The 25,207-nt window shown below is 45.7% G+C and overlaps 1 protein-coding gene across 2 annotated transcripts; it reads right to left on the bottom strand.

The window, feature by feature from the left end:
* Positions 1 to 1,309: 1,309 nt before the first annotated feature.
* Positions 1,310 to 25,178, bottom strand: gtf3c2 (general transcription factor IIIC, polypeptide 2, beta). 2 transcript variants are annotated; one of them, XM_046298491.1, is made up of 20 exons: positions 25,043 to 25,178; positions 23,831 to 24,279; positions 23,409 to 23,522; positions 22,906 to 23,269; positions 22,257 to 22,572; positions 21,988 to 22,082; positions 21,771 to 21,848; positions 21,544 to 21,642; positions 21,208 to 21,435; positions 20,932 to 21,043; positions 20,608 to 20,725; positions 10,644 to 10,675; positions 10,313 to 10,442; positions 10,027 to 10,171; positions 8,396 to 8,557; positions 8,111 to 8,198; positions 7,774 to 7,902; positions 7,185 to 7,355; positions 5,565 to 5,672; positions 1,310 to 1,890 (listed from the first exon to the last, which is right to left on the bottom strand). In XM_046298491.1, the coding sequence occupies exons 2-20, from the start codon at positions 24,261 to 24,263 to the stop codon at positions 1,675 to 1,677; spliced, it is 3,138 nt and encodes a 1,045-aa protein (XP_046154447.1). In that variant the 5' UTR covers positions 24,264 to 24,279; positions 25,043 to 25,178; the 3' UTR covers positions 1,310 to 1,674. The 2 variants fall into 2 exon arrangements, with proteins under 2 accessions (XP_046154447.1, XP_046154448.1); XM_046298492.1 differs by lacking the exon at positions 25,043 to 25,178 and adding an exon at positions 24,660 to 25,024.
* Positions 25,179 to 25,207: the final 29 nt, after the last annotated feature.

The raw sequence follows: 25,207 nt of genomic DNA, 5'->3' as shown, positions 1-25,207 counted from the left end.
AATCACATTCCACAATCAGATAAAAACAAGAAGTGGCTCCAGTGGGCATGCGATCACCAACACTGAACTAATGAGGACTGGAAAAACACTGCCTGGTCCGACAAATCCCAGGATTTGGCGTAAGCAGCATGAGTCCATGGAACCATCCTGCCTGGTACAGGCTGGTGGCGGTGGTATAATGTTGTGGGGAATGTTTTTTCTGGCACACGTTAGGTCCCTTCATACCAATCGAGCAAAACAAACTTTTCTCTCACCTTGTAGAATCCATGCCCCGGAGGATTCAGGCTGTTTTGGAGGCAAAGACGGAGTTCGAGCCGGTACTAGATGGATGTACCTAAAAAACTGACTGGTGAGTGTATCTATGAATAACCATACAAAATGTGGTGAATGCAGATGATTCTGAAGCTAAAAAAATGAGTTGGCGTGTGGGAAGTGACTTTCAGGAAATGGCAATTAAAGACAGAATTTAGACCACCAAATGCCAATTTATACCCAATCACCATCTCTCCAAAGAAAGTTACTAAATATAGTTCAGTTTGTAGCTTCATGAAATGGGTTTTTCAATTGTAATTCATGTAGTGACTTTGAAATCATTGATGCAGGTCCACTTTAAAAGTGGTCAAATTCATCAACATTTTCACAACACTAGTATGGTAAACTAAAGAACATTGAGTCTCCATTCTATCCGCTGAGAACAGATCAATGCTTCACCGCTGCTATGCTGCAGTCGATAAGGCAGTACTGCTAATAGTCTTTTACTGCTGCTGCTTTCTTACCGCCGGGTCCCATCCTCTCTGGACTATTTTCCACCATCATCAGCTCTTAAATAAGGTATAAGTCACATAGAATGGAGCCTCTATCACACAGGGATGGATCACCGCAGCGATAACCCACGATTAGTTACACACATCAGGCTTTTATCACAGGAACCAAGTCCACGCTTAACAGACTTTCAGTACATTTACTAACTACAGGAGGCCTTGAGACTTGGGGGGAAAAAAAACAGGGAATATGAGATTTAGAAAAGACTGAAATTATAATTTTAATAAACAGACATTGACAGACAAAATACTTAGAGACTCATTGGCTCAGAGACAAATACATCTAAAACATGGTTTATACCTGATATACAGAAGTCATGGACCTGAAAGTGTGTGATAGAAAAGGAACAGCGCCAAGAAAGGCAGAATATAATCAGAATGAATGAACAGAAAAACCCTAAAGTGCTATAGCTTTGCAATGACGCCAAGTCTGGGTTCTATAAGAACCCTTCAAGTCAGTCCTCAGTTCACAATGTATTCACACCAACAACAACAAAAATGTTTATATCAAAATAATAGTGAAACATTTACAAGTTCTAGCAAAATAGCATGGATTTTTTCCGTCTTGAAATAAGTTAAATATAAAAACATTGTGGTCTTGCAGAAGATAAAAACACAGTGGGCTTACTGTCCAAACAAAGCAGCCAATCACATTCCTTGGGGCTGGATCCTACCATGACATCCACTCCTGTAACTCAAACTTCCATGAAAATCTCATTTTGACATAGATGTTCTATGGGTGGATCCAAAGTTAGAACAAAGCCCTAATTTGAGTCTTTAGGAAGTTGGGAGTGGTGTACACTGCAGTACACTGAGGGAGCGCTACAGGGAGCAGACCTCCAGGAACCTACACCTACAGCTTTTCTGTGGTGTGTCTGACGGCACTGGCATCCACCTGGCTGTCTGTCGTGTCCTGGGGGAACATGGTGCTGAACTGGGCCTGGCTCTCCTGCACCATCTTGTTAATGTGAGAGCTGTTCATGGCCCTGAGGCAGTGGGCTCTTACCAGGCCCGCCTGGCCCCCAGACAACACCCAGCTCTGGGCACACAGGTTGGGGTTGAAACGGACCTACAAAGAAGAGTAGGAGAACAAGGTGGGAACAGTCAGAGAACACAGATGATGGTTTAGGATTATTTACAGATGGCTCAGATGTTTGAAGCATGGTGTTTGAGACACCAGACATAGGTTTGATTCCTGCATGTGCAACTAACTGGATACAAATGAACATGTTTATGTTTTATGTTCATGTCCTCAACTCAACAGTCACACATCCAAAACTAGAAACATCCCTTTCCCAATAAAACATACATGACATGATTAAAGGGAATCGGCAAGGATGAGGGAATAAGGTGAGCCTGTCAACCAATAAATAACAGTGCTTGTACTTGAGACAGTGGAGATTGAGCCTGTCAACCAATAAATAACCGTGCTTGTACTTGAGACAGTGGAGATTGAGCCTGTCAACCAATAAATAACAGTGCTTGTACTTGAGACAGTGGAGATTGAGCCTGTCAACCAATAAATAACAGTGCTTGTACTTGAGACAGTGGAGATTGAGCCTGTCAACCAATAAATAACCGTGCTTGTACTTGAGACAGTGGAGATTGAGCCTGTCAACCAATAAATAACCGTGCTTGTACTTGAGACAGTGGAGATTGAGCCTGTCAACCAATAAATAACCGTGCTTGTACTTGAGACAGTGGAGATTGAGCCTGTCAACCAATAAATAACAGTGCTTGTACTTGAGACAGTGGAGATTGAGCCTGTCAACCAATAAATAACAGTGCTTGTACTTGAGACAGTGGAGATTGAGCCTGTCAACCAATAAATAACCGTGCTTGTACTTGAGACAGTGGAGATTGAGCCTGTCAACCAATAAATAACAGTGCTTGTACTTGAGACAGTGGAGATTGAGCCTGTCAACCAATAAATAACCGTGCTTGTACTTGAGACAGTGGAGATTGAGCCTGTCAACCAATAAATAACAGTGCTTGTACTTGAGACAGTGGAGATTGAGCCTGTCAACCAATAAATAACAGTGCTTGTACTAGAGACAGTGGAGATTGAGCCTGTCAACCAATAAATAACCGTGCTTGTACTTGAGACAGTGGAGATTGAGCCTGTCAACCAATAAATAACAGTGCTTGTACTTGAGACAGTGGAGATTGAGCCTGTCAACCAATAAATAACCGTGCTTGTACTTGAGACAGTGGAGATTGAGCCTGTCAACCAATAAATAACCGTGCTTGTACTTGAGACAGTGGAGATTGAGCCTGTCAACCAATAAATAACCGTGCTTGTACTTGAGACAGTGGAGATTGAGCCTGTCAACCAATAAATAACCGTGCTTGTACTTGAGACAGTGGAGATTGAGCCTGTCAACCAATAAATAACAGTGCTTGTACTTGAGACAGTGGAGATTGAGCCTGTCAACCAATAAATAACCGTGCTTGTACTTGAGACAGTGGAGATTGAGCCTGTCAACCAATAAATAACAGTGCTTGTACTTGAGACAGTGGAGATTGAGCCTGTCAACCAATAAATAACAGTGCTTGTACTAGAGACAGTGGAGATTGAGCCTGTCAACCAATAAATAACCGTGCTTGTACTTGAGACAGTGGAGATTGAGCCTGTCAACCAATAAATAACAGTGCTTGTACTTGAGACAGTGGAGATTGAGCCTGTCAACCAATAAATAACCGTGCTTGTACTTGAGACAGTGGAGATTGAGCCTGTCAACCAATAAATAACCGTGCTTGTACTTGAGACAGTGGAGATTGAGCCTGTCAACCAATAAATAACAGTGCTTGTACTTGAGACAGTGGAGATTGAGCCTGTCAACCAATAAATAACCGTGCTTGTACTTGAGACAGTGGAGATTGAGCCTGTCAACTAATAAATAACAGTGCTTGTACTTGAGACAGTGGAGATTGAGCCTGTCAACCAATAAATAACCGTGCTTGTACTTGAGACAGTGGAGATTGAGCCTGTCAACCAATAAATAACAGTGCTTGTACTTGAGACAGTGGAGATTGAGCCTGTCAACCAATAAATAACCGTGCTTGTACTTGAGACAGTGGAGATTGAGCCTGTCAACCAATAAATAACCGTGCTTGTACTTGAGACAGTGGAGATTGAGCCTGTCAACCAATAAATAACCGTGCTTGTACTTGAGACAGTGGAGATTGAGCCTGTCAACCAATAAATAACCGTGCTTGTACTTGAGACAGTGGAGATTGAGCCTGTCAACCAATAAATAACCGTGCTTGTACTTGAGACAGTGGAGATTGAGCCTGTCAACCAATAAATAACCGTGCTTGTACTTGAGACAGTGGAGATTGAGTAAGTCTGCTGTTAAAACAACTGTCCAGTGAAAAACTGTCCAGTGAAAATCTGTCCAGTGAAAATTGTCATACTGTGTTAACTCATACCCATATTATGTTGTGGACTCATCCTATGCTGTTTTTGTAGCCCATAAATTGGAGTACACTTGACAAATTAAAAAACACCTCAAAATTAGGATATCATCCTACTGAGGAGAATGAGCTGGCCAATCAGCGGTATACTCATTAATATTTCTTTATGACCAGTATACGCACACACCATTCCAACACAGAAAGTATGCTTTTTAACATACTTATTAATCACAATTTTGGGAATGGAAAACTATTTAACTCATAAAGTAATTAAATTATAGGTTATATTTCATAGAAATCAGAGACACTGGACAGCTACTTTAACTCGACCAAATCCACAGCTCTGCTCTCTGAAGCCATGGCTGCCATTACTTACTTAACTAAGCAAGTCAGTGAAGAACAAATTCTTATTTTACAATGACGGCCTACCCTGGCCAAACCCTCCCCTAACCCGGACGACGCCCGGGATCGAACCAGGATCTGTAATGACACCTCTGGCACCGAGATGCAGCGCCTTAGATCGCAGCGCTATTCAGGAGCCCTGTTAAGAGAGGGCTAATGTTAAGACAGGGCTAATGCACTCTGACACCAGCGTTGAGCTCCAATGCAACTCTTTACCCAGCTAATCAATTCCCAAAACAGGAGATCTGCTCAATCCACAGCTTAATCCTGCCTGGCCAGCATCATTAGACTAGATAACAACACTACTGATATTTCTATTAGCACTAATCTAGAGTCACTGCCTGGCTCCATGACCAATCCATGGGTTGCTATCACTGTTATAGCATAGTGCCTCAATTGGAAATGTTTGTCAACGAGTCCCTGTGGCCCTCGAAAAGCGATTTCTGTGAATAACCAATGAGCTCTGCAATAGTTCTAAGTTCAAATAGTTGCCTAAAACTTTTACTTTACTGAACATACAAGAAAGGCACAAGAAAATGCATTTGAAATAAGACTAAAGGCTCAGTGGTACAACAGGCTGGTTTAAGAAGTGACTTTGCCATGATGAATAGTGGCCTCCGGTTCTCCTCCGTGTCACCTGGGAGAATCCCACCCGTTTCCATCACTCCATAGTGAGACGACAGATCATCCCTATGGCACTCTTCTCCTAGCATCCCTCCTATCAAACCCGGGGTGACACATTCCTCATTTTACAGCTCATTACTTTCTGTCTTTATCGCTGCCTGGCCATCAGAGTCTCTCCCTCTATCCCAGCTGGGCCTAATCTCAGCTTGGCTGCTCCAGCAAGTAAAAACATTAACTATGGAAGAGCTGTTGAAGGTGGAATGCAGTCAGAGAATCATGTTTTTTTACTCTTAGACATACCTTAGTTAGTGAAGCCAAAGGCATTAGGTCCAGACACGGTCCCCCTTTGGCCTCTGCAACCTGCATGTGCTTCCACGGAGCTCGGCTCTGGGCATTCTTAAACGTTCTCTGGAAGAGAAAGAGTTCAATCGTCTGATTACAAGCTAAAACACCACAAAACGGGCACACCCAAATACAGAGCTATCAAGCAATAGTCACTGTATCACAAATTAAGATGAATTTAGAAATGCATTTTTTTTTGGACCATTTCTTCTATCTCTGGGTTGATGTTCTTTTTATACGAAACATTAATGTGTTGAAAATCCCAAATTGTTTGCATAGTCACTTACACACAGCTCTGACACACACACTTACCCCACCAGACATGCCACCAGGGGTCTTTTCTCAGTCCCCAAATCCAGAACAAAATCAAGAAAGCGTACAGTATTATATAGAGCCCTTATTGCATGGAACTCCCAACTCATATGGATCAAATGACCAGCAAACCTGGTTTCAAAAAACAGATAAAGTAACACCTCGTGGCACAACGCCTATCCCCTATTGGACCTAGATAGTTTGTGTGTATGCATTGATATGTAGGCTAAGTGTGCCTTTACATTTTTTTTTATGTAGTTCTGTCCTTGTCTATTGATGTTCTGTATTATGTCATTCTGTATTATGTTTCATGTTTTGTGTGGAACCCAGGAAGAGTAGCTGCTGCTTTTGCAACAGCCAATGGGGATCCTAATAAAATACCAAATGCTCCTCATCTCTACTGACCTATGCTGTAGCAGTGGCCCATGGTAAAATGCCACAGCCCTCTGAACCCTCAAAGAGTCAACCCTAGCATGTTGTTTCCCACACTGGACAGCCGGGGAGACAGATTGAGGCCAAGAGAGCGCTTCTCTCAGGGGTCGAGTAAGTGGAGCGTTATGTCAAGCAGCAAGAATAAACTCCACTGCCCTGGCCATGACATCCCCCGCCCCTCCCTCCCTAACAAAAGGCCCTAGTCAGGTGACATACTTCAAAGGTAAGTGGGGCGTGGCGCGATGGGTTGTGGGTAATGGACGTGCTTAGGCCACGGCGACTCGGGGTGGTGTGTGCAGGGCAGTGACAGGGCCGGTGGAGCGGAAGGCAGGGGAACAGATGGAGAAGCCCTAGAGAGGAGCGGTGGCGAGGGAGGGGGAAGGAGGGTGCGGTATAAATTAATGAAGGGTGCAACACTTAATCAAGTCCTAACCCAAGAGTCGGCCGTCGCTAAGGGCCACGGCTAGGTGCACTTCTGGGTTGTTGTGGAAACCGACGGCACCAGCGTGTGAGCAGGGATGGCGTTTTGCAGATGCGCCCTGGGCCCTTCGGTTCCCCCAGGTGTGTCAGATACAACTCATCTAGTAAATATATTGGGTCTAGCAGACCACATGTGCTCTGTGCATAAACACACCGGGCAGGTTTATGTCATCAGCTGCTCATAGACTGCAGTCTGGTCCTGACACACAAACACACAATCCCCTACAATGCAGAGCTCAGGCAGTCTTGTGCTTAGAGAGAGCACAACCGGTATCCCATAATTTAACACACACTCAAACAGCCGAATGTGTTTGTGCGTAGACATCTCCTTCCTCTGTATTAACCCTAACCCACCATGTCCATGTCGTGGTAGTGGAGGTAGTACTTCTGGGCTGTCTCTCTGTAGGTCTGAGGTGTATGATGGGATGTTCCGTTACTGGTGGAACCACTTCCTTCCTCTCCAACTCCTCCCTCATTCTCCTCAACTTCTTCTTTCAATTGGACCATTTCGGTTCTGAACACCGGCTGAAAGAATAGAACAAATGTGATTGAAGAGAAAAGATGGACCCATTTAACATTCATACTGCATTCTTTAATGTGTAAGTCAATGTCATGAAATATGTGTATAATTAAGTAATACGGCACCTCGGGGTTTACGGTGTATGACCAATATACTATGGCACGACATAACGCGGAATGCCTGATACAGCCCATAGACCCCCGAGGTGCCTTATTGCTATTATAAACTGGTTACCAACGTAATTAGAACAGTAAAAATATATGTTTGGTCATACCTGTGGTATGTATACTGTCTGATATAAAACGGCTTTCAGCCAATCAGCATTCAGGGCTAGAACAACCCGGTTGGAAATGGCAACTTTAGAATTTCTAATTTTGGAGATATCTGTGTGTGGTGCGAGGCCGGCCTGGACAGGGTACTCACGAATCTGCGATCGATGGATCGTTTGAGGTAGCAGGGGTTGTTGAACAGGTTGGGTATTAGGACCATGATTACGTCTCCCACCGAGTCCGCCGTCACAGCTGTGTTCAGCCAATCAGAGATCGACAGGCTCTGCAGAAATACCAAGATGGACCAATCAACACAAGGAAGGGGGTTGGACCAAGAAATGGTGTGCAGCCCAAAATCAGCTCAACCCCTCGTCCCTCTACACTAAAACAGATATGGAAGGATTTGAGAGGTATCAGCAGTCTACAGAAGTGAATAGTGGTAGGGACTACAGTGGAATTGGTAGTGTTTCTGTCCCAGTTTCCCCACCTACCCACATGGTCCCTTTCCGTGGCACCAGAAAGAGTGGCTTGAAGCCCAGATATCCTGAGTCAAAGTAATTGAGTCCATGTTGGCCAAACCTGAAGGAGGACACGAAAAATTAAACAGGTCCCCTGACAAAACAGACCGAGAACAAAGCGCGATACAATAGAACACCCTTCACAAGCACAAGGTATCGATTACACAAGACACACGGAGGGGAATGAGGGGTGGGAGACGACAATGGAGAGGTAAGATGTCGATTGAATTGGAAGGAGGAGAGGAGAGAGGGACTCACGTGGCGTAGGTGCTCTCCTGAGAGATGAAGACCCCAGCCCAGTGCAGGGGCCAGGCCGCCTCGGTGGAGAGGAAGCGCTTGAAGGACTGGCAGGGCTCCCAGGTCCTCCTCAGGTCCCACATCTTCACCAGCCTGTCATCACCCGCCGTCACCATGAGGTCTCTAGGAGGAGAAAGGGCAGAGGAGAGGGAGGAGAGAGGAGACGAGATGAGAGGAGGGGATAAGGAGAGGAAAGAACAGCAGGAGGGAGGACAGGGAAGACAGCGGAGCTGATGGAGAGTAGAAAAGGCAGAGAGAAGATGGCAGACAGTCTCACCACAAAAGAGAGGGAAATGGAGGTGGAAGAAACGTGGGAGGGGACAGCTCCAGTCAGCCAGCCCAGTGTCCTGTACAGTAGCTCTTCATTATCCCTCATTAAAACCCAGCCAGCCGGCCAGATAAGATGGATGCCTGCAGTCTGTCCCCTACCAAACAACCCAGCGGGGCCCCCCCGAGTGTCTCCATAACGCCAGCCCATAGACTGGAGAATAACCCGCTGCTACGGTTGCACTCTAACCCGTGACTCATGATACTGCTGCAGATCTTTACAGCTTTCTAATAAACCTGGTTTAGAAGCCGCTGGTGGTTTTTCAGTATGCAGCCGACTGAGGAGTGAAATAAGAGGAGGAATACCTTGCCTTCATACTCTACTAGCTAGCCAATTTGATTTCTCTGCTCTGTTACACAGGAGATGCATGGCCTGGGAGGCTACGCTTCTTCTACACCTTACTACAGGGCGGTGCTAATGAGAGGGAGGGGTAGGCACTGCGCACTAGCCAGTAAACTGAGTGGTATTGTTTGGGACCAGACCAGGGGTAGATCCCATCCCTTTCGTCCATGATAGGTGTGAAACTTCCAGAGGCTGTCTTGTATGGCGGATTTCTGGAGCTCAGTTTGTGTGCTGCCACTGCCTTCATGAGACTATATGACCAGGATGGTAGGCCCCTGGCCAAAAGGACGTACCCTCTAGAGTCTGTACCCGACAGAGCATCTGGAGTGGGGCAGGATTGACAGCTGTGTGCCCCTCTCCCCTCCCTACCTCCACCCTCACACGTCGACATGTTTACACGAGTCGCGACATCACAGAGCGTAACATCTTCCTTCCCCTCCTCTCTGCCCGCAGATCCACCATCTGTGTACCTCTCCGCTCCCCCTCCATCCTCCAATAATGGGAATGTGTTTTAGCATTAGTTTATTAGAAATCCGGAGAGGTAGCGAGATGCGACGTGAGCTTTCTACTTGGCTTCATCCACCACCCACTGTTCCTGCTCTCCCTTCCTCTCTCCCCCTCTGACCCAGCCAGCTAGGAAAACCAACTTTGCTGCTTACCTTCCAGAGGACTCAGGCAGCCGCATGGCGCAGCGCGGAGCTCACTGCCAAAAGGTCACTGCTTATTACATCCTACATGCTCAGAATGGTAATGGTGGCTCTGGTCTCTGAGCTTGATGCAGTCTCATACTACGGATTGAAGTCATACTGCATGGTGTTTTTTCCTATAGCTTTGGTGCAATTGGTCGTGATGCTGGGCAGGCTTTCAGAACCTAGTGGTTGGAGACGGGCCCTTGAATCCTCCGCTCTGATCGGCTGCTTACCTGGATGCGTGGCAGAAACTGAGGGCGCGGGTGGCGTTGTCGTGGGCGATGAAGCAGTGGTAGGGGTAGAGGGTGAAGGAGCGGTCTGGAGCACGCACCCGCTGCAGAATAGACTTACTGGACAGGTTCCACAGGGCCACCGTACCTGCAGGGGGAAGACAGCAGGACATGGATACGAGTCTGTAGGCTCAAGAACAAGGGCAACGGTGACAGTCACACCACAGGTCGCCCGTTTCACAGGTGACACCTCATTGGCATCCTGGACTATGATGTGTTGTCGTCATACCGTCATAGAAGCCAGCAGCCAGGATATTGTGAGGTTTGACAGGCAGCCAGTCCATGGAGAGAACCTGGTTATTCTTTTCATCGTGGTTGGTCTTGAAGGAGCCCCGCTTCAGAGTGATCACACCCTGTACCTACACACACACACACACGGACAAATGACAATTAGATTTGTACACACCAGCAGGACAAGCATCTCAAAAGAGTTCAAATAAAACATTTTGTGTGTGGACAGTGATTTTTTTCTCTTTCTTTCTCATAATTGCTGAGAGTTGAAGATGACACTTTGGCTAAATTAAAAACGCACGAAGAGGTGAGATCAGATATTAGCCTACCTGGCAGATCATCAGTGTTGGGCAGGCTCCACCTATTGGGAAACACATGAATATTATTTATAAACTCTATGATTATTAATGGAACTCAATACATGAACACAGATTTATGTATTTATTATTTATTTATTAGATTGTAATTTAACAAACTGGGCTGTGGAGTGTGAACACACACTTAAATCAACCAGCTCATTCACCCTGCGATCAGTGCAGTCAGACAACACAGACAGAGACAAGGAGGTGAGCAATCACAGTCCCTCTCCAAAGACAGTCTGGTGTTAAAAACTGTCTAGCCGTCAGAATCCCAGGCCATGTCTATCTGCTCTGCGAGATTTATTTGACCTTTATTTAACTAGGCAAGTCAGTTAAGAACAAATTCTTATTTTCAATGACAGCCTAGGAACAGTGGGTGTTCAGTGGCAGAACGACAGATTTGTACCTTGTCAGCTCAGGGATATGAACTTGCAACCTTTCAGTTACTAGTCCAATGCTCTAACCACCCTGCCGCCCCAGGTGGATGTGTCCCGGGGCCATTCAATCACTGACTGGACATGGCACTGTCTGTCCATCTGACTACTGTTTTTCAATAGAAGCAGTCACTCAAGAGTGTGAACCTTCTTCTCCTGGCATTACACCAGATCTGACTGGCCACTCTGCTGGCCCAGACCCAGAGAACCAGTCTCCTTCCCTGGATGTGTCCAGAGATCTGGCTACTGTTAGGATCCTGCGTCTGTCGGTCTATTAGCTTTATTTATTTATTACAAAAGGGTGTAATAACAACATGGCGTTGGAATATGTACAATACTGGAATGTTCACGACACTTTATATCTAACAGGAGGCATACAGCAAAGGTTGGGTGTCTGACAGAGTAGTGTTAGTCTGTGGAGGATTTCAGATCCAGCTACCTCTCCTGTGGTCTCATCCCTCTCTACCCCACCTCTTCCACCCCCTACAGGCCGATGGGGGTCGATACAGCATCACGCCTCACTGCCCCTCCACCCAAACACAGCAGCCTCCCTTCCCCATAGGCTGATTGAGGCCTGTGTGAGTGACAGGTTTGGGGGAGAAAGGTGTCGGGTACTAGGCTGAAATTCATGGCTTCCAACACTAACAACTGCGTAGCGATGCATCTTCTTTGTCATTTCAATTATAGATCCTTGTCTGATGGAACGAGCTAGTAAATTATCTTCATTGAGCAAGGAGGAGATAGGCCCTTCTTGTTTTACCCGGCAGGTTTTTTACAGGCACTCTCACGCACACCAAAAGCTATTTGTAATTATCTGCCCCAAACAGTCTCGCAGATAGTGAGCGCACACGCACAAGCATCTGATCCCTTAACCCTGTCACTTCTGAACAGAGACTAGGCTGGCTCACATTAATGCTAAATTACAGCGACGGCATTACAGAATGGATATTTGATGATCTAATTTGCATTTCATCCAGCCGATGTGGCGCGTTTTCTATCAGTCCCATCTCTCTAGCTCCATGGCTAAATGTAGACAACTCACTACATTCCCTCTCCTAGCCTCACACCTGGCCCTCCAGAAAGGCAGCACAAGGTGCCCTAAATGTCACTCGTCACAGGTGTGGCTGTCCCGTCCTGCTGTGACTCTGAGGGTTTCATAGGTCAGTGTAGTGACCCAGCTCTCCCAGACTAGCTCTTGGCAGGACATGAAGGACGACTAGCCAGGGCCCAGCGTTCCCTCTCAACAGTCCAAAAAACGAAATGTAACTTCTCAGGGCACTGACCATAAACTGTAACCTTTCATCCCCCAGCTCGGAAACCTGGGGGATGGGGAGAGGCTGCTGTGGAACTGTGTACAATGGGGCATGACAACAATTAACTGATAGAAAGGGCACTAAAAGAGGAAAAGAACAGTCAGTGATTTTGGGCACGAAAAAAAAAAAAAACCTATGCTGCATCCACAAACTGCTCAAAAGGAGCACCGTAAAATTTGGCACCAACCTGATATACTGAAGGGAGCATTCTGACCTTATAGTGAATGACTACAGCTTTCTGAACTGCCTGTATAGGACCGACAGACACTTACAAGCTGTGACTCTATAAATATAAAACCTTTGAGGCAGAGTGATAAATTAAGACCGGTGCTATAGAAAGAACAAGGCTAAAAATGCAAGGTCCTGACGCTATACAGGTCCATGAATCAGACCCTCTCTGCAGTGCTGCTCTTATCTCCTGGAGTGAGCCCTGCCTTGCCTGGCTGGCTACCCTGTGTCATATATATATATATAAATATTCAAGTTAACTTCAAATTGGCACAACTATGAGGGATGCAGCAGGTATTTTCTAGTGTAAATGATGGATGGGCCAGATAAACATCATCAACCTAATGACCATAGTCTTTATCACATCACCCCCAAGGCTGTTGAGCCTCATAGCGGAGGAGACTGTATGGCAGGTAGCCAAGTGGTTAGAGAAGCAAGTCAGCAACTGGAGGGTAGCCAGTTCGAATCCCGGGTCACATGGGAAAACTCTGTTGGGGAATGAGCTGTCGACCGGAGGGTTGCTGCTATCAAATCATGACAGTGCCCAGCATGGCAGCCTCCCGCACCTCTCCAAAACAACTTGTATCTGTATGCATGTGCATTTGACCAATGTTGTGAGCTTAATCTTAACAGGACAGTGCAGTGTCATCTGTAAGAGATACAGCAAAACACTCAGCGACATTTACCTCTCCAATGCTACATCAAGTCACTCCTTACAGTCTATGGTATACAATAAACTGGGTGGCTCGAGCCCTGAATGCTGATTGGCTGACAGCCGTGATATATTAGACTGTATACCACGGGTATGAGAAAACATGTATATTAACTGTTCTAATTACATTGGTAAACAGTTTATAATAGCAAAAAGTTACTGGTCTAATTACATTGTTAAACCATTTAGAATATAAATAAGGCACCTTATCGGCTTATATATATATATATTTTTTTTTAAATTTAACTAGGCAAGTCAGTTAAGAACAAATTCTTATTTACAATGACGGCCTACCAGGGAACAGTGGGTTACCTGCCTTGTTCAGGGGCAGAACGACAGATTTTTACCGTGTCAACTCGGGGATTCGATCCAGCACCCTTTTGGTTACCGGCCCAATGCGCTAACCACTAGGCTACCTGCTGGTTACCGGCCCAATGCTCTAACCACTAGGCTACCTACCTGCTGGTTACTGGCCCAATGCTCTAACCACTAGGCCACCTGCTGGTTACTGGCCCAATGCTCTAACCACTAGGCTACCTGCTGGTTACTGGACCAATGCTCTAACCACTAGGCTACCTGCTGGTTACTGGCCCAATGCTCTAACCACTAGGTTACCTGCCGCCTCTTATGGCCAATATACCACAGCTAAGGGCTGTATCCAGGCACTCCGCCTTGCGTTAGCTGTGGTATATTATTGCTTAGTTATACATTGTAACCATATTATACAGCTGATCTATCGGTATCTGTTGTAACTGCCAAGCGCTCACTGTTGCTACACACTACTAAAACGTCTACAGCTCCAGTCACTGAGGTGTAAAAGTCTTCAGAATTAGAATGTTGTGGGTTAAGTCCTTTCATCTTTAAAACTCTGAATCCATTATGATGGGAGTGGATATCGATGTCTCATTAAAAGTATGCCTCATGATAAACCAGAGAAAGACTGCCTCTCTCATTGAAGCCACGGAAGGTCATGGCAGACCGCAGTACTGCAGGTATTGTTATCAGAAAACAGGATCCCTGTCCTCCCGGGTGGCGCAGTGGTTAAGGGCGCTTGCGGCAGCTGTGCCACTAGAGACTCTGGGTTCGCGCCCAGGCTCTGTCGTAACCGGCCGCGACCGGGAGGTCCGTGGGACGACGCACAATTGGCCTAGCGTCATCCGGGTTAGGGCCGGTAGGGATATCCTTGTCTCATTGCGCACCAGTGACTCCTGTGGCCGGCCGGGCGCGGTGCGCGCTAACCAAGGTTGCCAGGTGCACGGTGTTTCCTCTGACACATTGGTGTGGCTGGCTTCCGGGTTGGATGCGCGCTGTGTTAAGAAGCAGTGCGACTTGGTTGGGTTGTGTATCGGAGGATGCATGACTTTCAACCTTTGTCTCTCCCGAGCCGTACGGGAGTTGTAGCATTGAGACAAGATAGTAGCTACTAAAAACAATTGGATACCATGAAATTGGGGAGTCAAATTCAACAAAAGATATTTAAAAAAATGTAAAGAAAACAAGATCCCCTAGCTTTAGGACACAACATTGGGAGTCTGTGTATTGGTTGGGCATTGTTCTGGTGGTTGGCGACGGAAAAGAACCATATAGCCGGCTTCACATACAAAAAACGTTTCCTACAAATAAAAGCACATGTGGAACGTCAGAATACAACTTTTGTCTGAACCGCAACATATTGCTGCTAAATTAGACAGCTGGCTGCTATTAGAACACGCACTTCAAGCGAGACTTCCTACAACGAAATCTACCACTGTTTACACAGAAGGACTATGGTGTGCCCCCCACATTTAAGCAAACGAGAAAAGTGCCATTTTTATGCTGAATCTTCGTGTAAATAAAACAATAATCGTACAGTTCAAATGGCAGCCTGCAGTACCCCAGTCAACTCAAGTTACTCAATGAGGGGGCATCCCTGAGCTAGCCTGCCACGTCACTTCCTGGAGTTCAAACTGCCTGGATTTCGTTTGGCTTTAATTCGCTATGGAGTCTTCACAATGAATGGTGTCACGTGATCCATGGCTTTGTCCATTCATATATAGGTTACTGTGATAAACGCACTGTAATGCAGAGTTTGATACTGCTATGTCGATGGCACGTTGGAGTGCATTACCTTGTAGACAGATTTGTACACTCCAGTAAAATGTGAAAGAGGGGGAAATGGGAGCACTAACTGCCAGACTGTAAGAGAGCTGAATCCGTGAAGGATGACTCCAGGCAAGCAACTCTCTCTTTTTTCTCTCACCCTCTGTCTGCCCCTATACACCCTACCATCTCCTCCATTCCTTTTATCACCTCCCTCCATCTCTCTCTCTCTCTCTCTCTCTCAACCTACTGCAGAGATGAATAGAAGGATGAGCACACGCTCACACAAACATACGGAAGCAAAAGGACACACAGTGTTAGTTGTCTGAGGACGCAGTGTTCGTGGTGTGGACAGTCCATGCATCAGCAGAACAATGGGAGAATAATGCAGTGTGTGTGTGTGTGTGGGGGAGGGACTATTAACAGAGGGACTATTAACTTGGTCAAAGATCATGTGATCCCAAGGGAGATTTGGAGAGGCAGGAAGAGGGGGACAGAAATGTGTAGGGCCATACAAGGAAAATTAAAACATGCACACAGACACGAAAACATATACACACACACGCACACTTATTACGGAAGATGTCAATAGATTTTTATGGTAAATATCCTAAGGCATATGATTTAATAATAACATGATGTTTATGTGCCCTTACATAAAAAAATATAAAAAAAGAAGTGAATATGTACTTATGTGACTTGGCAACAAAATAAATGGCCACTTCAATGAGCAGCATGAAAACAGATTTTATGAAGACTTTTCTGCAGGACCAAGTTCAGGCTGTTGAATGACAATACTGCTCCCTTCTGGAACAGCACATACAACCACAACACCAGAGTAGGTTCGATTCCGACACGGATTACTGTTATAATATATCTATCACAAATCACTAGTATATGTCTTAATTGTCAGTTGCTTTGGTCCTATCGTGTGTTCATGTGGAACTGACAGCGTTTTAGCAACATTTTCACATTTTCATAGAATGTTTGGGAATGACAGAGTAAGTCATTAGTGAAAAATCTATAGCAATATATATATATATATATATATATATATATATATATATATATATATATATATATATATATAGTGACTATGGATAGATAATAAACAGCGAGTAGCAGCAGTGTGGAAACAAAGGGGGGGGTCAATGTAAATAGTCTGGGTAGCCATTTGGTTAAATGTTCAGGAGTCTTACGGCTTGGGGATAGAACCTGTTAAGGAGCCTTTTGGACCTCGACTTGGAGCTCCGGTACCGCTTGCCGCGTGGTAGTAGAGAGAGCAGTCTATGACTTGGGTGACTGGAGTCGTTGACTCATTTTTGGGCCTTCCTCTGACAACGCCTAGTATATACAGTACCAGTCAAAAGTTTGGACACACCTACTCATTCAAGGGTTTTTCATTAGTGTTAAACAAATCAAAATATATTTTAGATTCTTCAAAGTAGCCACCCTTTGCCTTGATGACAGCTTTGCACGTTCCGTGCCAAATCTTTTCAGTCTCCTGAGGGGGAAAAGGTGTTGGCGTGCCCTCTTCATGACTGTCTTGGTATGTTTGGACCATGATAGTTTGTTGGTGATGTGGACATCAAAGAACTTGAAACTCTCAACTCACTCCACTACAGCCCGTAGATGTTAATGGGGCATGTTCAGCCCTCCTTTTCCTGTAGTCCACAATCAGCTCCTTTGTCTTGTTCACATTGAACGAGAGGTTGTTGTCATGGCACCACACTGCCAGGTCTCTGACCTCCTCCCTATAGGCTGTCTCATCGTTGTCGGTGATCAGGCCTACCACTGTTGTGTCGTCTGCAAACTTAATGATGGTGTTGGAGTCATGCTTGGCCACACAGTCAGACTAAACAAACACCCCTAAGGGGCAAGAATACGCATGGCAGATGTGTTGTGCCTACCCTTACCACCTGGGGTGGCCCATCAGGAAGTCCAGGATCCAGTTGCAGAGGGAGGTGTTTAGTCCCAGGGTCCTTAGCTTAATGATGAGCTTTGTGGGTACTATGGTATTGAACACTGAGCTGTAGTCAAAGAACAGCATTCTCACATAGGTGTTCCTTTTGTGCAGGTGGGAAAGGGAAGTGTGGAGTGCGATTAAGATTGCGTCATCTGTGGATCTGTTGGGGTGGTATGTGAATTTGAGTGGGTCTAGGGTTTACAGGATGATGGTGTTGATGTGAGTCATGACCAGCCTTTAAAAACACTTCATGGCTACAGATTTAGGCAGGTTAACTTCGCTTTCTTGGGCACAGGGACTATGGTGGTCTGCATAAAACATTTGGTATTACAGACTCGGTCAAGGAGAGGTTGAAAATGTCAGTGAAGACACTTGCCAGCTGGTCTGCACATGCTCAGTACACGTCCTGGTAATCTGTCTGGCCCCGTGGCCTTGTGAATGTTGACCTGTTTAAAGGTCATGCTCACATCGGCTATGGAGAGCTTGATCACACAATCGTCCAGAGTGGGAAAGCAGACATGCGTTTGGACAAATTAGTAGACACTGAAGTATATAAAAACCTAAGAAAAACATGACCGGACTCTACACAGACCGGTGCACCATAGCCAATCAGAGCTACAGTAGGCCTTTATGCCAATAAGCCATTTGCCACAAGGCAGTGTTGCCAAAAATATTTTGTGAGTATTCAGACTCTTCCAGTGACTTTTTTGGTAAACGATTCTAGTGACAAATTCAGCTGCTTACACAGGCCCCACTGTGTGTTTACAGGCACCGTGCTTCACCGTAGGGATAGAAAGCATTTTCCAAAAGGCACAAATAAAACTGAATGCAAATATTTAAATACCGTGTTTTGGGAACTTTACAGTCCTATTGATCAAATCCAAGTTTATTTGTCACATGTGTCGAATACAACAGGTATAACAGGTACACCTTACAGTGAAATGCTTACTTACAGACTCTAACCAATAGTGCAAAAAAGGTATTAGGTAAACAATAGGTAAGTAAAGAAATAAAACAACAGTAAAAAGACAGGCTATATATAGTAGCGATGCTATAAAAGTAGCAAGACTACATACAGACACCGGTTAGTCAGGCTGATTGAGGTAGTATGTACATGTAGATATGGTTAAAGTGACTATGCATATATGATGAACAGAGATTAGCAGTACCGTAAAGGGGGACACACACAATGCAAATAGTCCGGGTAGCCATTTGATTACCTGTTCAGGAGTCTTATGGCTTGGGGGTAAAAGCTGTTGAGAAGCCTTTTTGTCCTAGACTTGGCACTCCGGTACCGCTTGCCATGCGGTAGTAGAGAGAACAGTCTATGACTGGGGTGGCTGGGGTCTTTGACAATTTTTAGGGCCTTCCTCTGACACCGCCTGGTGTAGTGGTCCTGGATGGCAGGCAGCTTAGCTCCAGTGATGTACTGGGCCGTACGCACTACCCTTCTGTAGTGCCTTGCAGTCGGAGGCCAAGCTATTGCTGTACCAGGCAGTGAAGCAACCAGTCAGGATGCTCTCGATGTTGGAGCTGTAAAACCTTTTGTGGATCTGAGGACCCATGCCAAATATTTTTAGTTTCCTGAGGGGGAATGGCCCTCTTCACGACTGTCTTGGTGTGTTTGGACCATGCTAGTTTGTTGGTGATGTGGACATCAAGGAACTTGAAGCTCTCAATTACAGCCCCGTCGATGAGAATGGGGGCGTACTCAGTCCTCCTTTTCCTGTAGTCCACAATCATATCCTTAGTCTTGGTTACTTTAAGGGATAGGTTGTTATTCTGGTACCACCCGGCCAGGCCTCTGACCTCCTGCCTATAGGCTGTCTCTTCGTTGTCAGTGATCAGGCCTACCACTGTTGTGTCATCTGCAAACTTAATGATGGTGTTGGAGTCGTGCCTGGTCATGCAGTCGTGGGTGAACAGGGTGTACAGGAGGGCACGGAGCACGCAGCCCTGGGGGGCTCCAGTGTTGAGGATCAGCGTGGCAGATATGTTGCTACCTACCCTCACCACCTGGGGGCGACCTGTCAGGAAGTCCAGGATCCAGTTGCAGAGGGAGGTGTTTAGTTCCAGGATCCTTAGCTTAGTGATGAGCTTTGAGGGTACTATGGTGTTGTACACTGAGCTGTAGTCAATGAATAGCATTCTTACATAAGTGTTCCTTTTTTCCAGGTGGGAAAGGGCAGTGTGGAGTGCAATAGAGATTGCATCATCTGTTGATCTGTTTGGGCGGTATGCAAATTGGAGTGGGTCTAAGGGTTTCTGGGATAATGGTGTCGATGTGAGCCATTACCAGCCTTTCAAAGCACTTCATGGCTACGGACGTGAGTGCTACGGGTCTGTTGACATTTAGGCAGGTTGCCATTGTGTTCTTAGGCACAGGGACTATGGTGGTCTGCTTTAAACATGTTGGTATTACATACTAAATCAGGGACATGTTGAAAATGTCAGTGAAGACACCTGCCAGTTGGTCAGCACATGCCCGGAGCACACGTCCTGGTAATCCGTCTGGCCCTGCAGCCTTGTGTATGTTGACCTGTTTCAAGGTCTTACTCACGTCGGCTACAGAGAGCGTGATCCCAAAGTCGTTCGGAACAGCGGATGCTCTCATGCATGCCTCAGTGTTGCTTGCCTCGAAGTGAGCATAGAAGTGATTTAGTTCGTGCTGTGCTTCCCTTTGTAGTCTGTAATAGTTTGCAAGCCCTGCCACATAAGACAGGCGTCGGAGCCGGTGTAGTATGACTCAATCTTAGCCCTGTATTGACGCTTTGCTTGTTTGATGGTTCGTCGCAGGCATAGACAACCATGAAAAGGTAGGCTCTCTCCCTCAGTTGCCTATGCACAAGATCAACAACTAATGCTAACCAGAGCGAGATGAGCTAAAATCTAACAAGGGAACAGTAGATGAACCCTCAAACATTTTCAGCTTGTAGTTGGTCGTACAAATTCCACTGATAAACGATGGGGAGTAGTATCCTGCTCGTCCTTCTGCAGCTTGCCTGCCAATGCATGCTTGTCCCAACCCACGTTTTGACAACTGAATGGGAACTTGCCTGCCTGTCCACCCATTTGATCGATGCCAAATAGAATAAACTGGGAATTTGATATTTTTTAAAACTTATAGTATGATTGTCTGTTTGTTTCATATCTGCAAAGTAGTTAAAACGCTGTCAGTTCCACTTTAAACGAGCATGCTAACCTTTAGCGGTGTGTTTCCTGCGGGCCATTAGTGTGTCGGGGTGAGGCAGGCTGTAGATAGTGATGTGACCATCTGATGTGGATGCAGCCAGGAGACCCAGTCTGGGCATATGAGGGGCCTGCCAGAGAGAGAGAGAGGAGACAGAGGGAAAGAGAGAGACAAAGAGAGAGGGACAGAGGGAGTCGTACATTTTTCTATTTTTTTTGCATGTGTTTTATACAGTTCTCTTTTACAGTCATGTGGAGCCATTATGCATTACTGACATTACTGATGTTGATTTAACACATCAGTTCTTTGTGTATTTCTGTGTGCTGCTGTTCCTACCTTCCTGTTAGTGGTGGGCAGCTCCCAGGCTCCTCCTGGACACCACTTCAGGTTCCACACAAAGCCTTTATCCTGGGCAATACCATAGGCCACCCGTGGAGAGGACTGGGGACTGGGGAGAGATGAGGAGGGTGAGAGTGAAGGGATGGAGCAGAGAGATGTTGGGGGGGAAATAGCCCAGAGAAAGGTAGAAAGATCAAGACGATTGTAGCAGTAGATAGAGAACGACTGATATTACACTGATCCCCATTAGCTGGCCATTGCCATGGTTCCTACCTGGTGTTGTACTGGAGTTGTCCCAGGTCCCAAATCTGGATGAGTCCAGGTTTGGTGTACAACTCGTTCATCCTGTGTTGGTCGTCCAGGTTCCTGTGGCAGTAGATGGCAGCGTACTGGCTGGCAGGGGCGCCATCGGGGGAGGGGCACCAGTCCATGGCCCACACTGGGCCGCCCGTATAGAATAGCATGTCCCAGCGCTCAGGGTGGGGTGGCAGGCACTCAAACCTGGACAATAAACAACAGTAAGATACTTATATATATATATATCTCAAGGCCTTGATCAAGACCTTGGTGTTGCAAGCACAATTGCTAATTGCGCTACAAAGGATCTACCTCTTCATTCTGTGCAGAGGAGTCTCCTCCCTGATGCCCTCTCTTGAGAAGGTGAAGGCTGTTGACATCATCTCCTGCGGTAGATACTTCTCAGCCTCACTGGGAGGGGAAACGCATAGCAAACATTTGATGTATTCCTGGGTTACTCGGTATGTGAGATGCATGTAATATTTTCCCCTGGGAGATCAAGTATAATGTAATACTCAAATTTGTAATGATATTTCTACCTGTCCGACAAGCAATGCCAATCCTTCTCTGAAGGCATCCACTCAGCAAAGACCCATTCGTTACAGTGTTCATCACGGCTGTCAAACACACAGAAAGAGCCAGGACCAAAGACCCAGGAGTGAATAATGTAATGCATTGAGCACCCCCTACTGGCAGTGAGCAGTAAAACATATATTTTTGTTTTATTGCTACATAGAAGACAGGTGAGCAACTTACAAGGTCTTGGTGGTTTTGGTGCACATCCAGATGGGTCCCATCATGTTATTGGACAGTCCATTAGGGGAATTACCATGGTATCGAACTTGACTTGACTGAGTGACAAAAAATAGAACATGACAACAGTAATACAAAAGTCTTCATTTAGCTTGTCATTGGTCTCAGCCTGTGGTCGCCTAGTGGGCAAAATCCCTCACAATATCTCTCTGTCTGCTAGTCCATTTATCACAATCTACTGTAAAAAAATAAAAATAAAAAATGCCACTCACAAGACCTCTGGAAATGCGTCTGGATCTAAGGTCTTTCAGTGGTGTGTGCCTCTTCTCCAAGTCTAAGTCTTCTTGAGTATCTTCAGCCTCACTTTCCTCCTCAGTGTCTTGATTTTCTGGAACAAAGTCCACATCCTCTGCGGCATTGTCACTGTCCAAATCAGGGGCCTTCCTCTTCTTGCCCTTGCCTCTGGTTCGTTTCTGGGGCTGGGTTGAGCTAGGGCTGGGGACTGGTCTAGACTCCCAGTCGTTCTTAGTACCATTGTCAGGTTGGTTGTATACCTCCTTGGCCAGGGTATGGAGGTACTGCAATGCACTGAGATGGAACAGAAACATACAACAATGGGTCAATTGAGCATGACCTTTTCCAAACTGAAATTGTCTTTGATGTGAAGAGATAAAGTTTGATTTGATGGCCATTTCTGATTGTTTTATAATCATGACAATCAAACGTGAATGAGATATTGAAAAAGCATAGGGAGTCAAAGGTAGCTGTATAAAACACAGGCCAAACAAGAATAATACTACTGCTCATTCACTTAAATCCCCACTAATAGGCATACTGTATAGGATCATCTCGTTACCATCAAAGACTGCTTACTTCCTGTAACAGAATCAAAATGATGGGGGACTAGATGATGTCACATACGCTTTTGCTGCCCTCCGCTTGGGTCTGCCACTAGGGGTGGTTTCAGGCTCCTCTGGGGTCTCCCTCAGTTCCGGGACTGCAGGGGCGGGCGTGGAGTTGACCTGTGGTGTTTCCTTTTGTATCTTCATGGCAGAGGTCTTCTTGGCAGGGGTCTGTTTGATAAGCCCCTTGTCACTGTCTATGCTCGAGACCACTGGCTTTTTCTGTGGTGCCTTTTTCTGTGGTGTCTTTTTGGCAGGTGTCTTTTTGGGGGTTTTTGGGGTCTTTTTGTCAGGCTCCTGCTGGTCAGTTTCTGTGTTAGAGACTATGGATATTTTCAGGCCCATCTTTTTCCTTGGCTTTTTTGTTGAGTCAGGACATTTTACTATGCAGAAAGAAATTACCAAAATATAAAATCAGAGCAACAAAAGAGGCAAGTTGGTTTACGCTATCATCTAGGCATATATTAGGCTACTGCTAGTACACAATATTAATAACCAGTTTATTTAAGTTCAGACACTCACGGTTGGTCGTGTCTGGTTCTCTCTGATATTTTGGATTAGGGACTCTTTTTCTCTGTAGACGATTTCCCGGGGTGGAAGATGGTACAGGAAGCTCTTCTGGAGGCACATCCTGGCCTGCGGAAAACATAGGAACATGGTGGGGTCTGTACTCCACTACATGTAGTATGGAATGCAAAATTCCCTAAAAACACACCACTTCGATACAAATATGACAGGAAGTGACTGTTTTTGTAGTAGGTTAGGAGAATTTGCACAGCAGGTTCGGTGGATTATCGTTGCAGGTTAAGAGAATTAGGTCAAGGTTAGTTAAAGGGTTAGTGAAACGTCACTTCTGCTCATAGCTGTATTGAAGTGGCATGTTTTTAGGGAGTCCTGGGACACTTCACTTTATTAAACAGTGTCACTCTCTCTCTGCTGCTTACCTTGTTCAGATGAAACACCGACAGCCTCCCCATTGGTGTCCTGAGGTTTTTCATGTGGATTGGTCTGCGCCTCTGCCTGAGGTTTTTCGTGTGGATCAGTCTGCTGATCTGTCTCCTCTCCATGGGGTAAGCCCATGGATTCGCTACCCTGTTTGCCCAACTTCTGGGCAATGGTTGCCATCAACAGCCTAGACAACCTTACTGAGCAACGCTTTTGCGTCACAGGCAGAGTAGATAACTTTACTGAGCACCACTTTGTCACAGGTAGCCTACACAACCTTACGGAGCACCAATTATCTGTCACAAGAAGCCTTGACAGCCTTACTGAGCACCTCTTCTTTATCACAGAAAGCCTAGACAAGTTTACTAAGCAACTCTTCTTGGTGAGAGGCAGCTTCAACAGCCTAACTGTGCAACTCTCTGTCACAGGCATACGTCCTACAGTATACCTGAGAGAGAGAGAGAGAGGGAGGGAGAGAGACTTCACCAGTTGAAACATGTGACAGTAGATACCGTAGTTTATTTGCAAATTTCACAGAATGACTGCAGTGTATATTGCATGATACAATTTCTTGCTAGTTAGCTAAACTGGCTATTGGCTAGTTAATCACACCACTCATATTTGGCAGATGACTCGAGGGCACATGTAGTAGCCAACTAGCCTACCCAAATGTGGGAAAATGGGCCACTGACTGATTTGCATTGACTGATTGATTCAAACCGATAATCGACTAAAAGTAGTAAAAAAACGGACAAATTGTTAGTGATGACAAAGCTAACGTTAGCGAACTGGACTCTTATGGCATAACTAGCTACAGTTGCTACTTACACACTTGCTACAGCAAGTTTATGTAGGAAGTGTCCGGCGTTAGCTAGTTAGCTAGCTAATGTCAATATGCTACACGATAGCTAGCTATGTAGCTACCTACTGTACATAGATTTTCTTGAGACGTCTGTCATAATACCGACTAAAACAGCGTCTGTGGTAAAAATGAGCTAACCGCGCAGACTCATACAACACAAAAGACATCGGACATTTCTTCCAAGGGTCTATACTATCCCGTGGCTCATGGTTTGTAGACCTCGTTTCCCAGTTGGCCTGACTCGCGCCTCTACTCTAACCCCCGGTTCGAATCCCCATGTCCGTGCCAATATGGTTAGGTTACGATGGAATACAGATATACGGTGACATAAATTAGAAACTATAGTTACCGATTAAACCTTCTTCAAAGTCCTTATCGCCGCTAACAGCAATAATAACGTATTTCATCTGTAATATTCTCAATCCGTATTCTGTAGAGCGTGGATCTAGCTGGAGACCGCCTTATTTGTTGTGACGATATTGGCCGGTAGACTGCTGCCCCCTTCTGTTCGAAA

The sequence above is a fragment of the Oncorhynchus gorbuscha genome, linkage group LG14, assembly GCF_021184085.1.
Source record: "Oncorhynchus gorbuscha isolate QuinsamMale2020 ecotype Even-year linkage group LG14, OgorEven_v1.0, whole genome shotgun sequence".
NCBI classification, from domain to species: domain Eukaryota; kingdom Metazoa; phylum Chordata; class Actinopteri; order Salmoniformes; family Salmonidae; genus Oncorhynchus; species Oncorhynchus gorbuscha.
Note: the sequence above shows the minus strand (reverse complement) of the source record. Positions and strands in the feature narration are given on the sequence as shown.

Excerpts from the sequence above, each read along its gene's own strand:
- gtf3c2 (XM_046298491.1), bottom strand. The coding sequence starts at position 24,263 with ATGCCTGTGACAGAGAGTTGCACAGTTAGGCTGTTGAAGCTGCCTCTC. Across the intron at positions 20,726-20,931 it reads TGCCCACCACTAACAGGAAG|GCCCCTCATATGCCCAGACT; the intron begins GTAGGAACAGCA and ends TCTCTCTGGCAG. Across the intron at positions 8,558-10,026 it reads AGTTTCTGCCACGCATCCAG|AGACCTCATGGTGACGGCGG; the intron begins GTAAGCAGCCGA and ends TTCTCCTCCTAG.